General features: G+C 38.2%; 1 protein-coding gene across 12 annotated transcripts in view; it reads left to right on the top strand.

Moving 5' to 3' along the window:
- The window catches only part of Fnip2 (folliculin interacting protein 2), a 114,238-nt gene that overhangs the window by 71,361 nt on the left and 28,684 nt on the right, over positions 1–14,193 (top strand). For all 12 annotated transcript variants that reach the window (XM_046458814.2, XM_046458819.2, XM_046458818.2 and 9 more), the window contains 5 exons: positions 1,530–1,659; positions 8,530–8,731; positions 9,055–9,143; positions 11,565–11,711; positions 11,830–11,999. In XM_046458814.2, coding sequence (XP_046314770.1) covers positions 1,530–1,659; positions 8,530–8,731; positions 9,055–9,143; positions 11,565–11,711; positions 11,830–11,999 — 738 coding nt within the window. The remainder of the gene's footprint in view (positions 1–1,529; positions 1,660–8,529; positions 8,732–9,054; positions 9,144–11,564; positions 11,712–11,829; positions 12,000–14,193) is intronic.

Here is a 14,193-nt window from a genome sequence, read left to right as displayed (position 1 = left end):
TGACAGCATCAAAACCTTCTGCTCTAGGCCTTAGTTCGGACCTGCCCTGGGCTTACTGTAGTCCTGTGTCAGCACAGAGTCCTGAAGAGTGTTGACTGTCTGATACTATGATCGCATTTTTCTGCAAAAATAAGTAAATCAATCTCAAGATTCTCCCATCAAAGAAATTGTAACAGCTTCTGAGTTTTTGACTCTTATACTTCCTCTTCCCTGTGGCAAGGTTGTTCCTTGTGATTTGCCACATTCTGTGGTTATCTTCTTCATTTCTTGGGAGTTTTTGTTTGTTTCTTCTTCTCCCTCAGAATGTGAGCTTACCGACAACTGCAGAGACCTACATCCTCAGTTGTGTTTACTATTCTGTCCCCCAGTGACTTATAAAATAGTTGACATATAGTAGATGCTCAATGAGTATTTGAATGAGATGGGGAAATATGTCCACCCATACATATAAGTAGAAATACACATAGATTTTTTTAAACTATTGATATTATTTAATTCTTTCATAGAATGTCTGGGGTGTACCTCCTCTGAGCCCTTCGTCTCAGTTGAGGTATCTGTTTTCACAGAGGTGTTCTTTGAGCACTGATTAAAGAATTTACCCCATTACTTAAAGAAAATCATAGTCATTTTATTTTTATATTAATTACTACAGTCTGAAATAATTTATTCCATAAGTATAAACTCATGTAAGCAAAATAAGTCATTGAAACAGAAAGCATATTTAGGACTAGAAGTTGCTCTTTGACAAACAAGGGGACTGCAGTGGTTGGAGGATAGGAGGATAAGAATTGTGTATTTGGAAATTGGGGTCCGGACACAGGCTACAATGGAAGGAAATACTTAATTTCACCTAAAAGAAAAAATAAGGGCTGGGGATGTGGCTCAAGTGGTAGCGTGCTCGCCAGCCATGCGTGAGGCACTGGGTTCGATCCTCAGCACCACATAAAGATAAATAAATGAAATAAAGATATTGTATTCAACTACAACTAAAAAATAAATATTAAAAAAAAAGAAAAAGAAAAAATAAGAGTAATGAAGTAGTCAAGAGGAAGAAATTCTTATAAGTAAGCATGATAATGTGGCATTAGTTACCAGCTTAACAATATAAAGTTTTTGTAAGAACCATGTTATCAGAAATCTGCAGTCTCCAATTGATTAATAATTTATTCTGCATAAATAATGTGGGGCCTGATAATTTATGCACGTGCCTTATCTGTGATTCTTATTTCCTTTAATATGTTTTCCTTTATAAAGGATTCTTTGCTGTGTAGAAATCTTCATAAAACAAAAATTATAAACTCCCCCTGCTGGATATGATTGGTAGAACCTGCAAATAATGTTACTTAGCATATATGTATTTTTTTTCAAAGTTTTTTTTTACTAAAATACACATAACATAAAATTTGCCATCTTATCCATTTTAAATTTACAGTTCAGTGGTACTAAATACAAACCTACTGATGTGCAGTATATAATATGTAAGGACTCATTTACCTCAGGTTTCAAATTCAAAATTTCCTTCTTCACAGCCTCACTAAGCAGCCTTTTGATCACACCTTTCCCATCGCCAAGCTCCTCTACATCTTCTTCCAGCAGTTATCAGCGCCGTTGGCTTCGAAGTCAGACGACAAGTTTAGAGAATGGCATCTTTCCAAGGAGGTGAGTTTCAAGTTTGTTCTTGCTGGGGAAAGTGCTAGTGTAGGCAGCGTGATGAGCCCCGCAGGGTGATCGCGCTTGCCTGCTGTCAGTGGGAGGAACGGGAATCTTCAAGGAGCCTCAATGTAACCAGAAAGTTTACAAGTTAGACATTTGAAGGAGAAAATAGATTAAAGCTTACCAAAAGATTCTGATATAAAAGACACTAGGAAATATCTCAGTAGTTGTGCCATGTTTGAGCTAGGTTTGGTGTTAAAGTGAGTGTGCACTCTTTTTGAGTCCCTTACAAATGTAGCTCTTGTAAGTCATGCAGGGTGGGATAAATCTCTTCCTTGGAGTGATATGGTATTTGAAAATATGACATATTCTCTATTCATATTAGTGGTTTATTCTTATTGTAAATCTTAAATTTACCAACTGAACAGGCATCAATATAATTAAAAATATAAATGACATCAAATACTTTCTACCTTCATTTCTGTTGGTTTTGTAATCTAAACTTCAGTTATGTCTAAAACATATATTTGATCTTAAATCAGTAGCATCTAAACTCTTCTTCTATCACCCCAAAAGGGAAGTTTTATACATAACTATAAAAATTCACTTCAGTTGATTTAGTAAATTAACTGGTAATGACTCCATAGGGATCTGTGAGGGTGTAAAAATGATTTGGCTATGTGCCTGCATTTAACCTTTTATGCACTGGTAGGGAAGATGATATGCACCTAAATAATGGTATAAAGAGACTACATGCTATAGGGAGGCATAAAGTGCTTTGGAACTCAAGGAAGGAGAAAACACAGTGATGGTTGCACAGGAAGTGGGGAATCCTGTAGAGGAGAGGGCACTGAAAGGATAAGCAGAGAAAGAAGAGGTTAGGGCATCTCTTCTGTTCCTCTCACAATTCTAGGGAGCAAGACAGGAAGAAAAAAGTAGAGCTGCATTATTCAATAAGGAGCTGATTTTTGGTTGATGGACTTCCAGTGGAATGAGTAGGAGCTTGGCACTTGTTGTGAGGACAAGTCCTGCATGTTAGAACAAGTTAACCTGGATTCTAAGCATTGCTTCTGCATCTGCATTAGTGATAATAATATTAGTTTCAGCCTAAAAGGGTTGTTCAGATGGCCAAATGAGATACAGCAAGTCAGGTGTTAGCCTGGACACAGCATATGGTGAATAGAATATTGGCCAACATGATTTGTTTGCTATTGCTACTGCTATCACTGTCATTGCTATTACTACAACTGCCAGGAGTTGGCGCCACCACCATCCCCACCCTGGCATTATGATAGCTGTGAGTGGAAGAGATGGATCTTGGAAACCTTCCCCCTTAGCCATCTCTTTGCTGAAAATGCTCTTTTATTCCTTCAGGTTTATGTCCCAAGTTGAGTATAGCATTTCTCCATTCCACTCCACTGAAATCCTTCAAAATTCTAATTTGAAGTAAGGACTGGCATTGGGAATTAATCAATCTCTAGTGAATTTGTACCTAAAATAAGACTCTCACATTCAGAAAGCCTATGAATACAGTCAGGGCTGATATATAATTTGCGGGACCAGTGCAAAATAAAATGCCAGGCCTCTTGCTCAGAAAGCGGGAAAAATTCTGTTAAAGGTACTGAAAAGTAAAACTTTGCCTTTAAAAATATTACTTATAAAACATAATAGAGATAACAGTGATATGTAAATAGCAACATAAACTTATAAATTCCAAAAATATTTTTGGTATAATTTTATATACGGCTATAAAAATACTTAATATGAAATCTTGATTTATTATAAGATTTTTCAGGCTTTTCAGCAAATTCACTATCATTGAAATTTCTACTTTAGCAACTTGTCTTTCAGTTGATATTGAAAGTGGCATTAGTCATTCCTGGCAAATTCAGAGTGGCAAATAATTTTGTATAGTTATTTAGAGAAGGATCTTTCTACTGAGGCATTGGGATGTGACAATATTGGGATGAATGACTGATAAACTTTTGATCAGGTGATTCTTGTGGAACAGTTTTCTAAAAAGATTAAATTCTTCACAGAAGTCCATTTTGTGTTAAATCTGAATTTAATTATAGATATAAATTTGTATGTGGCTATTTAATGTTTCCTTTGATGTTTCCTAGAACTTGTAGTTACCTTACAAGAAACTGAAGGTCCTCATAAGCTGTTCAAAATGTCTGTTTATGCATTCTGTTGCTATTTCTTCAAATATGAGGAAACATTAATTTTAAAATGATCTTCCTCATTAGTAATTTGCCTATCTGAATGTTCATATAGAAACAGTGAGGTATTTTTTCTGTTCAATACAACAGTCTTTACATTAATATTCTACTTCTATACCTGTGAATATTGCTTTGTAATATTGCAGCAATTTTCAGAATCAGAGATGACAGCTTTTTGAAAGATTCTAATAACTCCCAATTCACTTTATTGCAGTGTCCATGTGTATGTCTTTGCTTTGTGATAATTTACTCCTTTAGGGCTTAGGTCAGGAAGTTAAATATTTGTGTAAACTCCTTAGGGAAGGGCTCCAATGGTGGATGGACAAGCTGGCCTCTTCCCATGGTTCCTGTCAGAGGCCCTCCCTTCTTTTCTCATTCCCCTCCCATAACTGGCCACTGTTGCTTCTGCTGTTACTACTGTCATAGCCATCAGTCTGGGTCCAAGTCCAGCCTGCCATCTTGGAACCTTGTGGCACCCTGTCCTGCTTCAGATGTGTTGGTGTAAGTCTGACTGTCAGGCCTGAACCCATCCATGTATAGAGTGCTGCCCCATATCTTCCCTGCTCATGTGCAAATATCATTGTCACATTAGACTTCACTTAAAGGACACTAGTACAAAGATAAATTATTAAGAATTCAAGATGCCAATTGCAGAACATTATACCAATCCTGGGGCCTTTCTGAGAGCAGATTTAATGCCCATGAAGCCAGCCCTGAGTATAGTATGTTGAACATTGAGAATATATATGTAGAAGACATTTTGACTTGATTACCTGTACCTGAAGATCAATCTCTCCATTCAAAGGATGTTGCTCTTAATCCACTCCATTTTGGCAAGTAGTAGGTAAGAAAATCAGTTTCTTATACTAGAGGCAAGAGAACAGTAGGTATCAAAAATTGTTATTACTTCTGACCAAGAGAAAATTCACAGTAATTGAAAACTTCTTTTTTTAAATCATTTTTTAATATTGTTTTTTAGTTTTAGGTGGACATAGTATATTGTATTCTTATGTGGTGCTGAGGATCGAACCCAGCCAGCACCTCATGCATGCTAGGCAAGCACTCTACCTCCGAGCCACAACCCCAGCCCCTGAAAACTTCTTTTCTAAGAGAATTAAAGGCAGTCAAGAATGATACTTGAATCCATAACAGGTGGCACCTCACTGACCTCAGGGCCTCCTGCTGTACCTGGTGATATGCTTTTGCAGCTTGGGCATTTGATAGGTGGTACCAGCAGTAGTACTAGTAAGGAAAGAAAAGCCACAAAGATTGTGCCACTCAGGCCATTGAAACTTCAAAGGAGCAAGATAAAGTAACCCAGAAAGCCTTTTGATTTGATTTGTTTGATTTATTAAATGGAATCAATCAGTCAGGCATGATGGTCCACACCTATTATCCCAGCTACTTGGGAGGCTAGAATGGGAGGATCACAAGTTGGAGGCCAGCCTGAGCTTAAGAAGACCCTGTCTCAAATGAAATGAAAGGGGCTGGTGACATAGTTCAGTGGTTGACTGCTTGCCTAGCATGTGCAAGGCCCTGAGTTCAGTCCCCAGTACCTAGGGGGAAAAAATGATTGAACAAACCATATGAAGTTGCTGATGGGATGTTCTGTGACAACAAAAATGTCAATTTCCTGTGGTCCAATGTAATTCATAAGGTTCATTGTAAGTCAAGGCTGACATAAGTAACAGGCCAACTAGTCCTGATACAATGAATGATAGGTTGTCGAGAAATATTAAAATAATTATAGTTTTTGCTTTATCTGTGATCTTAAAGTACTTATAATGTACATAAATGTGTATTCAGAGCATTAATTAAATTCTCTTTATAAGGAATAAGATTGTGTAGGGTGGTAGGTATTGTTTTGATATTAGACTTTCCCCAAAGCTCTTATGTGAGACAACGCAAGAAATGTAGAGGTGAAATAATTGGGGTATGAGAACCTGAACCTAATCAGTGCATTAATTTGCTAATAGGGTTCAACTGGGTGGTAACTGTAGCCAGGTAGGGTATGGCTAGAGGAGGTTGGTCTCTGGGGCTGTGCCGTTGTGGTTTATATTTATATGTCCCTGGTGAGAGGAGCCTCTCTCTGCTTCTTGGTGTCCATGTCTTGAGCCTCTTTGCTATGCCACACTTCCACCATAATGGTCTGCCTTACCTCAGGCCCTGAGGAATGGCATCTGCCATCCATGAATCGATTGAGACCTTTGAAACCATGAGCACCAAATAAACTTTTCCTCCTCCAAAACTGTTCTAGTCAGGTCTTTTGATCACCACAGTGAAAAAACTTAACTAAAACAGTGGTCTTTCTGCAACCTGGAGCCCATTAGCTGATCTGGTTGCTTCTAGCTTCTTCCCCTCAGTGCTCCAACTGTTGTAATGCCTCAGATGGCATGAGCACCAGCCAACAGATGAGGAATGGGGTCAGAGTTTGGTCATTTCCAGTGCCCAGTAACTAAACCTATACTAGAGACAGAAACTCTGGGTTCTAACTCTAGCATTGTCACTAAGAAGCTTTTTGTTCCCCAGGCAATTGAGTAAGCACCCTGCCTCAGTTTGTTCATTTACAAATCAGCCTATGCACCTTACATGGTTGATGACCTGTGGGAAAAGGTACATGGAAGTATTGGGCATGTATACTCAAATTTTTAAAAACATTCTTTTATTATGGAATAATTTTTAAAAATGGAATTATGATACTATGAGATCTGACTTATTCCAGTTTTCATAATGGATCCAAGACTATACTCAGTTGCTTTAGAATTTACTAGAGGATATATGTAGTGAAGCAAGGAGGATTGCTACTGTTACAACTATGGAAGTTTTACAGAAATTCAGCAGGTGGCGCTCTCTGCTACGTTAAACCGAGGAGAGAATTTATTGGGTAGAACTGAAGATAATGGATGAAGAATAAAGGTGCAGAGTTCAGTGTTTGTAACTATTAGATTATTAAAGATCATGTTGGCCTAATGAGGAGTGGACTGGTATGAGAGTTTACTTTTGAAAAAGAAGAGACGTAAACAAGCATGTTTAACAGTACAAGCTCAGAAGAATTTTTTTTAGAGACAACAGAAATAAACTAGTGTAGGAAAACAAGGTTTTAACAGAGGTATTTTAGAAAAGAATGGGGCATTGTGTGAAATCACACATTTTAAAAGATTCTCAAAGAATTTTTTCTGATGAGGACGATCTAGGGATTTCTTGAAGTGTATAGTTGATGGTTTATTATAAAATGTGACATTAATAGGCTGAGGTTATGGCTTAGTGGTGGAGCACTTGCCTCACTCAGGTGAGGCACTAGGTTCGATCCTCAGCACCACATAAAAGTAAATAAATAAAATAGATGTATTGTGTCTGTCTACAACTAAAAAAAAAATTAAGAAGTAACACTTACAACCTAGAGATGGAGTGCTGCCAGTGGTGAGTCGGAAGTGAGGGCATTTTACATACTGATCAGCCATACCTGCATCTCTGAGAGCTTGGGTGAAGTTAAGGGACACAGTAGCACATCTCTGAGATTAGAACAAAATGAAAATTAGAACAAAATTTAAAATTAGCTTTTCTAACCATAAAAACTTTTTATCTGTTTATGTTTTATAAAATCTGGATGTATTTGAACTTTATAGATCGTGAGTACCGCACCAAATATAGGACCAAGGACCGGAAGCTAACTGCCTTGAATTCTGCCCAGCATCAGGAATTGTTGTGTTATAAGGCAGCAGTACCCTCCTGTATTTGTCAGAGATAGAAGCTAAATGGTAGTGAGAAAGAGAAAAGAAGTTGCATACCTACCATGTGCCAGGCAGGGTGCTTTCCTTTACAATGTTATATCCTTTGCTTTAGTGTCTTTGTAGAACAAAGCAAATTAATTTTTTTATCCTCACTCTTGCTATTAGCAGCTTTGTGGCAGCTATTCTGGCTTTTCACAATAGTTAAATAAGAGATTTTGTTAGGCCATAATAGTGAGAATTATCCTATAAGACAAATTGTGTATACATTCAGAATTTATTCACGTCGTGGTTATTTTATCATAGAAGCAGAGTCTCAAAAGAATCATAAGTTTTTGAGAATTTCACTAAAACAGAAGAGGTGATTCTTTCTGCTTGGGGAATTTCTCAGAGAGCTCAGTCAATCACATGGCTTAATCTGAGCACTGAGAGGAGTTTCATCTAGTGGTCTTAGTATCTTTGGGAAAGTTAGCCTGGAAAGCCAGTAAATATTCAAATGCAATGCCTGTGTTAGAATACTGTGTACAATTTTTCCTTTTTTGACATTCTTATCTGTTGATGTCAATCAAAACAAAGGGCTTATGAATTTTGAGTGAACAGGTATTTCATACCACTCCTAAATACCACCAGTCTACAAAATGATACAGGGGGAAGGGTGAGAGTCTAACAATGGTACATTCAAATTAACTTTTGGTTTTCATTTGAGTTCCTTTTCATGTTAAAATAATAATGTGTGGCAAGCCAGTGTTCTCATTTTTCACACAGAGAATCATAAAAGAGAATGAACAGGAAGTAGATAAACTCTTTACCAAGACTCTGAGGGTTCTTGATAAGCTTTCTGAGTGTTGTCCTTGGCATGACAGTTGACCATCAGTGTGACTCATTGATGCATGGCAACTTTTCAAACTTTTTCTTCCTCCATTCAGGTCCACTGATGAGACATTTAGCTTGGCTGAAGAAACCTGTAGTTCTAATCCAGCCATAGTTAGGAGGAAGAAAATTGCCATAAGCATCATCTTTTCCCTGTGTGAGAAAGAAGAAGCGCAACGGAATTTCCAGGACTTCTTTTTTTCTCATTTCCCCCTCTTTGAATCTCACATGAACAGGCTAAAGAGTGCAATTGAAAAGGTAAAAACATCATAATCTAATGTCAATTGGAGAAGTGATTATGGGGTTTTAAGGATGGCAGAATCTCTGTTTATGTACCAGATCACCTTCCTAAGGAAGTTAAGTCAGCCCTAGCAGTGATGGATTCTTAGGAACATTGATGTTAGCTACCAGATACTGGTTGCTTTAGGAAAGGAAATTATTGCTTTCTAATGACTGAAGGCATTATTACCTTGGGTGTGCTTAATTTATTATAATTCACTTTTTTAATTAATGAAGCCCAATAGATATGTTGTAAGGTAGTTTCTTCTTTGAGTGATTGGGCTTGCTTTCTCTCTACCAAGGCCATGATCTCCTGTAGGAAGATTGCAGAGTCAAGCCTCCGTGTCCAGTTTTACATCAGCCGTCTGATGGAAGCTCTGGGAGAATTCAGGTAAAGTCAAGTTTTGGCAAATCCAACAAGAAATTGATGAAGAGCAGCAGTGGCAGCAGCCATGGATTTTAGGATTATAGGGAGAATTGAAGGGCTAGTCACTTCAGTGGCTCCGCCCTTCAAGATGGAAACAGACCAAATGGAGCAAGAAATTTAAATAATCCAACACTAAAGAATCTTTACCCCTACCTGACAGTTCTTATATGATTGTTCTGAACAGAGTAAGTGGAGAAAACTGACATTTGGTGTGTCTTATAAGTCTGTTCATTGTCTCATGTCATACAACAACAATTCTAGGAGTAAGCACTACTACCCCCATTTTACATATGTGGAAAACTGAGTTCAAAGGTGCTCATCCAGAGCACATAATGGAGAGCATGCATATCAACAACACCTATGTTCCAGTTTGCCAGCACAGTTGTAGTTTGTATCCACTGTCTTCCTGTACATGTCCTGGTCTGGACGTTACTTATCTCATCACCCTCATATGTCTTCATAGGCAGTTTCTAATTAATGACCTTTGTACTCTGGAATCCACTTTTCTAGAGTCCTTGCTCCTGGTGTCTGTGTAGAAAGGTAATCTTTTCTGGGTAGCAGGTGGAATTCTCTCCCACCATGACGAATTGAAATTGTTGCACCATCTCTTAGAGCTAGTCATGGTGGTGAATGGAATCCCACTCCAAAGTAGCCATGTAATGAGTCAAACTGTTACTCCCCAGCTGAGGGATAAAATATATTTTATAATTTCTAGAATGTTAGGACATTTTTGTGGTGCTTAAGGTATCTGCTGGTCAACTGTATAATACTGCTTACAATGAAATCACCATGATTTTTTAATGTAAAGTACTCAAGTAGCACCGTAGGCATTATCTGATGATTGTTAAGACTTAAGTCACATGTTTGAAGAGTATTGTGAAGTTGTGCTTTTTGATGGCAACCTGATGATTAGTAAACCTCCCATAGTTTGTTTGGACAATACTAGAGTTACCTGTTGCTCTGCTGTGGTCAGACTCAAAGCTGGATTTTGCTTGAGTCTGGGTACTACTTTAATGAGAGTATTAATTTTTCAAGAAACTGAAAGAAAAGAACTAAAAAGCTTCACTGTGTACATAGATAGGTCTTATTTTTCAATAGTCACAACTGCCCAAAATGGTGACAGAATTAAGTTTCAGCATTTAGAGTCCTTGGTTTTACTAAATGAATTCTGGTGCTATGTACTGGTAGCTTGTCATTGCTACCTAACTCAGCAAATACTGTGTTTTTGTATTACCAAGGTGGAATTCTCTTAGGTCCCAGTTCTTTCATATACAGTCAGAAAATCAAATCAATATGTCTCTTCTATCTTGATTTGGGAAGGGTGGATGTGTTATCAAATCAGAGATATATTAGCCTTTTACCCCGTGGAGAGCCTAAGTTTTTCTACTCATTGAAAAAACACTTGTAACTCATGTAGCTTAAAGCAGAGCCCTCCATGCCCGGCAATGAGACCTGAATTCACATCCTAACCTTGCCATTAAATATCTGTATGTCTTGGCAAAGAACCTAATCTTCTCTAGGCCTCTGTATAAAGTTAGTATGTAATATAGTAAAGAAGAGCAACTTCTATAGGTTTTTTCCTATAAAATAAATAGAGTGGCTTTAACTAACAAAATCAAAACATTATTCAGAAATTGGGAGAGTTGAATTAACTGATCACATTTTTAATATAGTATATACTTTCTCCCTATGTCTCCTTTACTATAAAAATGGTTGTATGATACCCCACAAATATGTATTTTTATGTTTTATGTATAGGTTAAAATATATTAAAATTCAAGTAGTTGTAGTTTCTGACACAGGATATGGTGAAAATAAATTGTTTTTACAATGAATATTTTATGTTGGAGAGTTGGCATACTTTTTCTGTAAGGGGTATGTGTCACATCTACTCAATTTTACCATCATCCTATAAAAGTAGCATTAGATAGTATGTCAGTGAATGAGTATGTGTGTGTCCCAGCAAAGCTTTATTTACATAAAATATAGGAGTCTGATTTGTCCTGTAGTTCATACTTTGCTAATCTGTTATATATACTTCTTGAATCTCTTAAGGACTGCAGAGATCCAAATTTTTCTCCTTTATTCTTCCTTTTTCTTTTTTGGTACCAAGAATTCAACCCAGGGTCCCTTAACTACTGAGCCATATCCCCAGCCCTTTTTATTTTTTATTTAGAGACAGAGTCTCCCTACAGCCTCACTAAGTTGCTGAGGCAGACTTCAAACCTGTGATCCTCCTGCCTCAGCCTCCCAAGCCTCTGGGGTTACAGGCATGTGCCACCATGCCCCATTCTCCTTTGTTCTTTTGTACCAAGATTATCTTAAAATATTTGTGACTGTTTTATGCATCCCTTCTCTCTCTCTCTTTCTCTCTCTCTCCTATAGAGGGACTATCTGGAATTTATATTCTGTTCCAAGGATAGCTGAACCAGTATGGCTTACTATGATGTCAAACACTTTGGAAAAAAACCAGCTCTGCCAGCGCTTTCTCAAGGAGTTTACACTTCTGATAGAACAAATCAACAAAAATCAGTAAGCTTCAACTATCTGGAGGCTTGTATGTGAATTCTATAGCCAGTGCATGTGCTGCATAAGACATGCCTCATCCAGTATTGACTAATCTGGTTGTATTTTCTTCCATTTCTCCAAGGTTTTTTGCTGCCTTACTGACTGCAGTGTTAACCTACCACCTGGCTTGGGTACCAACTGTCATGCCTGTTGATCACCCTCCCATTAAGGCCTTCTCAGAGAAACGTACCTCTCAATCAGTGAACATGCTGGCCAAAACACATCCGTACAATCCTCTCTGGGCACAGCTGGGTTAGTACCTCATTTGACTGTTCAGATAACATAGGTGCAAAATTGGAAAAATGCTAGAATTTATAGCTTATACGGACTGTCCAACCCAGTAATTCAAAAATTGTCGCTGAGCAGGGAAAGAATAGAAGAGTGACCCACAGAATCTAATTGTCAGACTACTACTTTTCCCCTTCTGGTAGCTTTGTTCTTTTAAAGGAATATGGGCAGCCATTCTCCATTTCACAGTGCCTGTTCACTCTAGCACACGATTTCTTAACCTCAGCACTGTTGACACTTTAGGCCAGATAATTCTTTATTAGTGGAGTTGTGTGGGGGTAGGAAGATAGCATCTTAGGCATTGTGGGATGTTTAACAGCACCCCTGAACTCTGTTTTATAGATACCAGTAGAACCCAAAGTTGTAACAATTAAAAAATGTCTTAAGACACTGTCAGATGTTCCTAGGAGAGGGGCAGCTAAACAAACCTTGTTTGACAACCACTGCGCTAGAGGGTGGCTCAGGTGGGAAAAGAATAAGACAAAGAGGAAAGTAGAGGCATGCTATAATCTTGTCAGTTGTAGCATAAGTAGAAATTAGAGGTGGTATTGACTTTCTCAAACTTGTCCTGAGGCATGGCATAGGATTCTATACCATGGTTGGTGGGTGGTTGTAGAGTTTGGGGTTTGTGAGAATAGGGTTTGCATATTTGGGCTCCTGTGGAGAAGAGGCATCCTCTAGAGCCTCACATGCTCTATACCAGACCTGTGGCGCACATGGGAGGGAGAATGGAATACCTCTGGGAGCTGGCTGTCTCACAGACAAAGCAGATCCATATTCACATGACTAAAGAGCATCCTGCTTATGGCTTTAATAAGGGCATACAAAGGGATGCAGGAGACAGTACAGTGGGAGGTGAGGAACTTGGGGGCCAGCAGCCTACTGCTGGGTCTCAGCCTCCACTGGCAAGTCACTTAGTTTCTCTGTGCCTGTTGTTTCTTCTTCTTCTCCTCTTCTTCCTTTCCTCCCCTTCCCCTACCTCTTCCTCTCCTCCTCCTCCTCTTCTTCCTCTTTTTTCTCTTCCTCTTCTTCCCCTCCTCTCCTCATTTGCCAGGCAAGCACTTCACCACCAAGCCACACCCCAGCCTCACGCTTACTTTTGCATCTGTCAGATTATCAAGTGGGGTGGTGATGGGACTTACTTCCCGGTTGCTGTGGGGATTAGAATGGCTGTATAAAGCACCGTTGTTATGTTGCTACTGCAAATTTATATTGTGGGGTACCTTGAGAGAGAGTATGAGGGGGATTTTCAGGGAAGGCTGTACTTCAGGAAATGTTAAAATGGAATTTTCCAGAAAGAAGAAGGGGAAGGGAAAAAAAAAAAAAAAAACTAGGGAAGAGCACTCCAATCTTAGAAAACAGCATGTTTAAATAACAATATCAAAAGCTGAAGCAATGAGCCAAGCACTCTTTTAAGTACTTTTTACACATTAATTCATGTATTCATGTGTACACTCCTACCCTATTACTATTGTTCTTTAAAAAAAAAAAAAGTATTTTTCAGTTGTAGTTGGACACAATACATACATACATACATACATACATTTATTTATTTATTTATTGCTTGCTTGCTTGCTAAGGATTGAACCCAGTGTCTCACATTTGCTAGGCAAGCATTGTACCACTGAGCTACAACCCCACCCCTATTGTCCTTATTTTAGAGCAATAAAAATATCTTCTTGTCCTTGTGCCCTTGGTCATGAGATGTGTAAGAAGGAATATGTAAGTCTCATGATGGGGAGAGGAGTGTTAATAGATGTATTCTAAATAGATTAAAGAATCTGTGTATATTTAAGCCATTTTAATACAGTACTTTAATACTTGATGCAAATAACCCAAACTAAGCTCGGGAAGACCTCAGAATGTGCCTGGCTCAGTCTGGCTCATACAGTTCTTCCTTGGGAGGGTAGAAGGTTGTACTTGTTATGGAACAGTAGCCTTTTAAAAATGTAGTATTAAATGGTGAAAGAAAGGGGGCTGGATATTAAGGAAATATAGTATCTCAAGCTGCCAGGTCACCAATTTAAAAACAATGCTAATTAAGCAGTTTGCATTTAATTAGATAAATGTATTTATAATTAGGCATGCTTCTCATTTGCAGCTGAACTAATTGGGAGCCATTAATTCCCTGTTTTCAGCATAACAAGGCAAGATCCCT

Source organism: Marmota monax, unplaced genomic scaffold, assembly GCF_021218885.2.
Source record: "Marmota monax isolate L192 unplaced genomic scaffold, Marmota_monax_Labrador192_F-V1.1 WCK01_AAM20220418_F8-fsc00002, whole genome shotgun sequence".
Taxonomy (NCBI): domain Eukaryota; kingdom Metazoa; phylum Chordata; class Mammalia; order Rodentia; family Sciuridae; genus Marmota; species Marmota monax.
The sequence above is the reverse complement of the archived record's forward strand: the minus strand, read 5'-3'. Positions and strand labels throughout refer to the sequence as shown.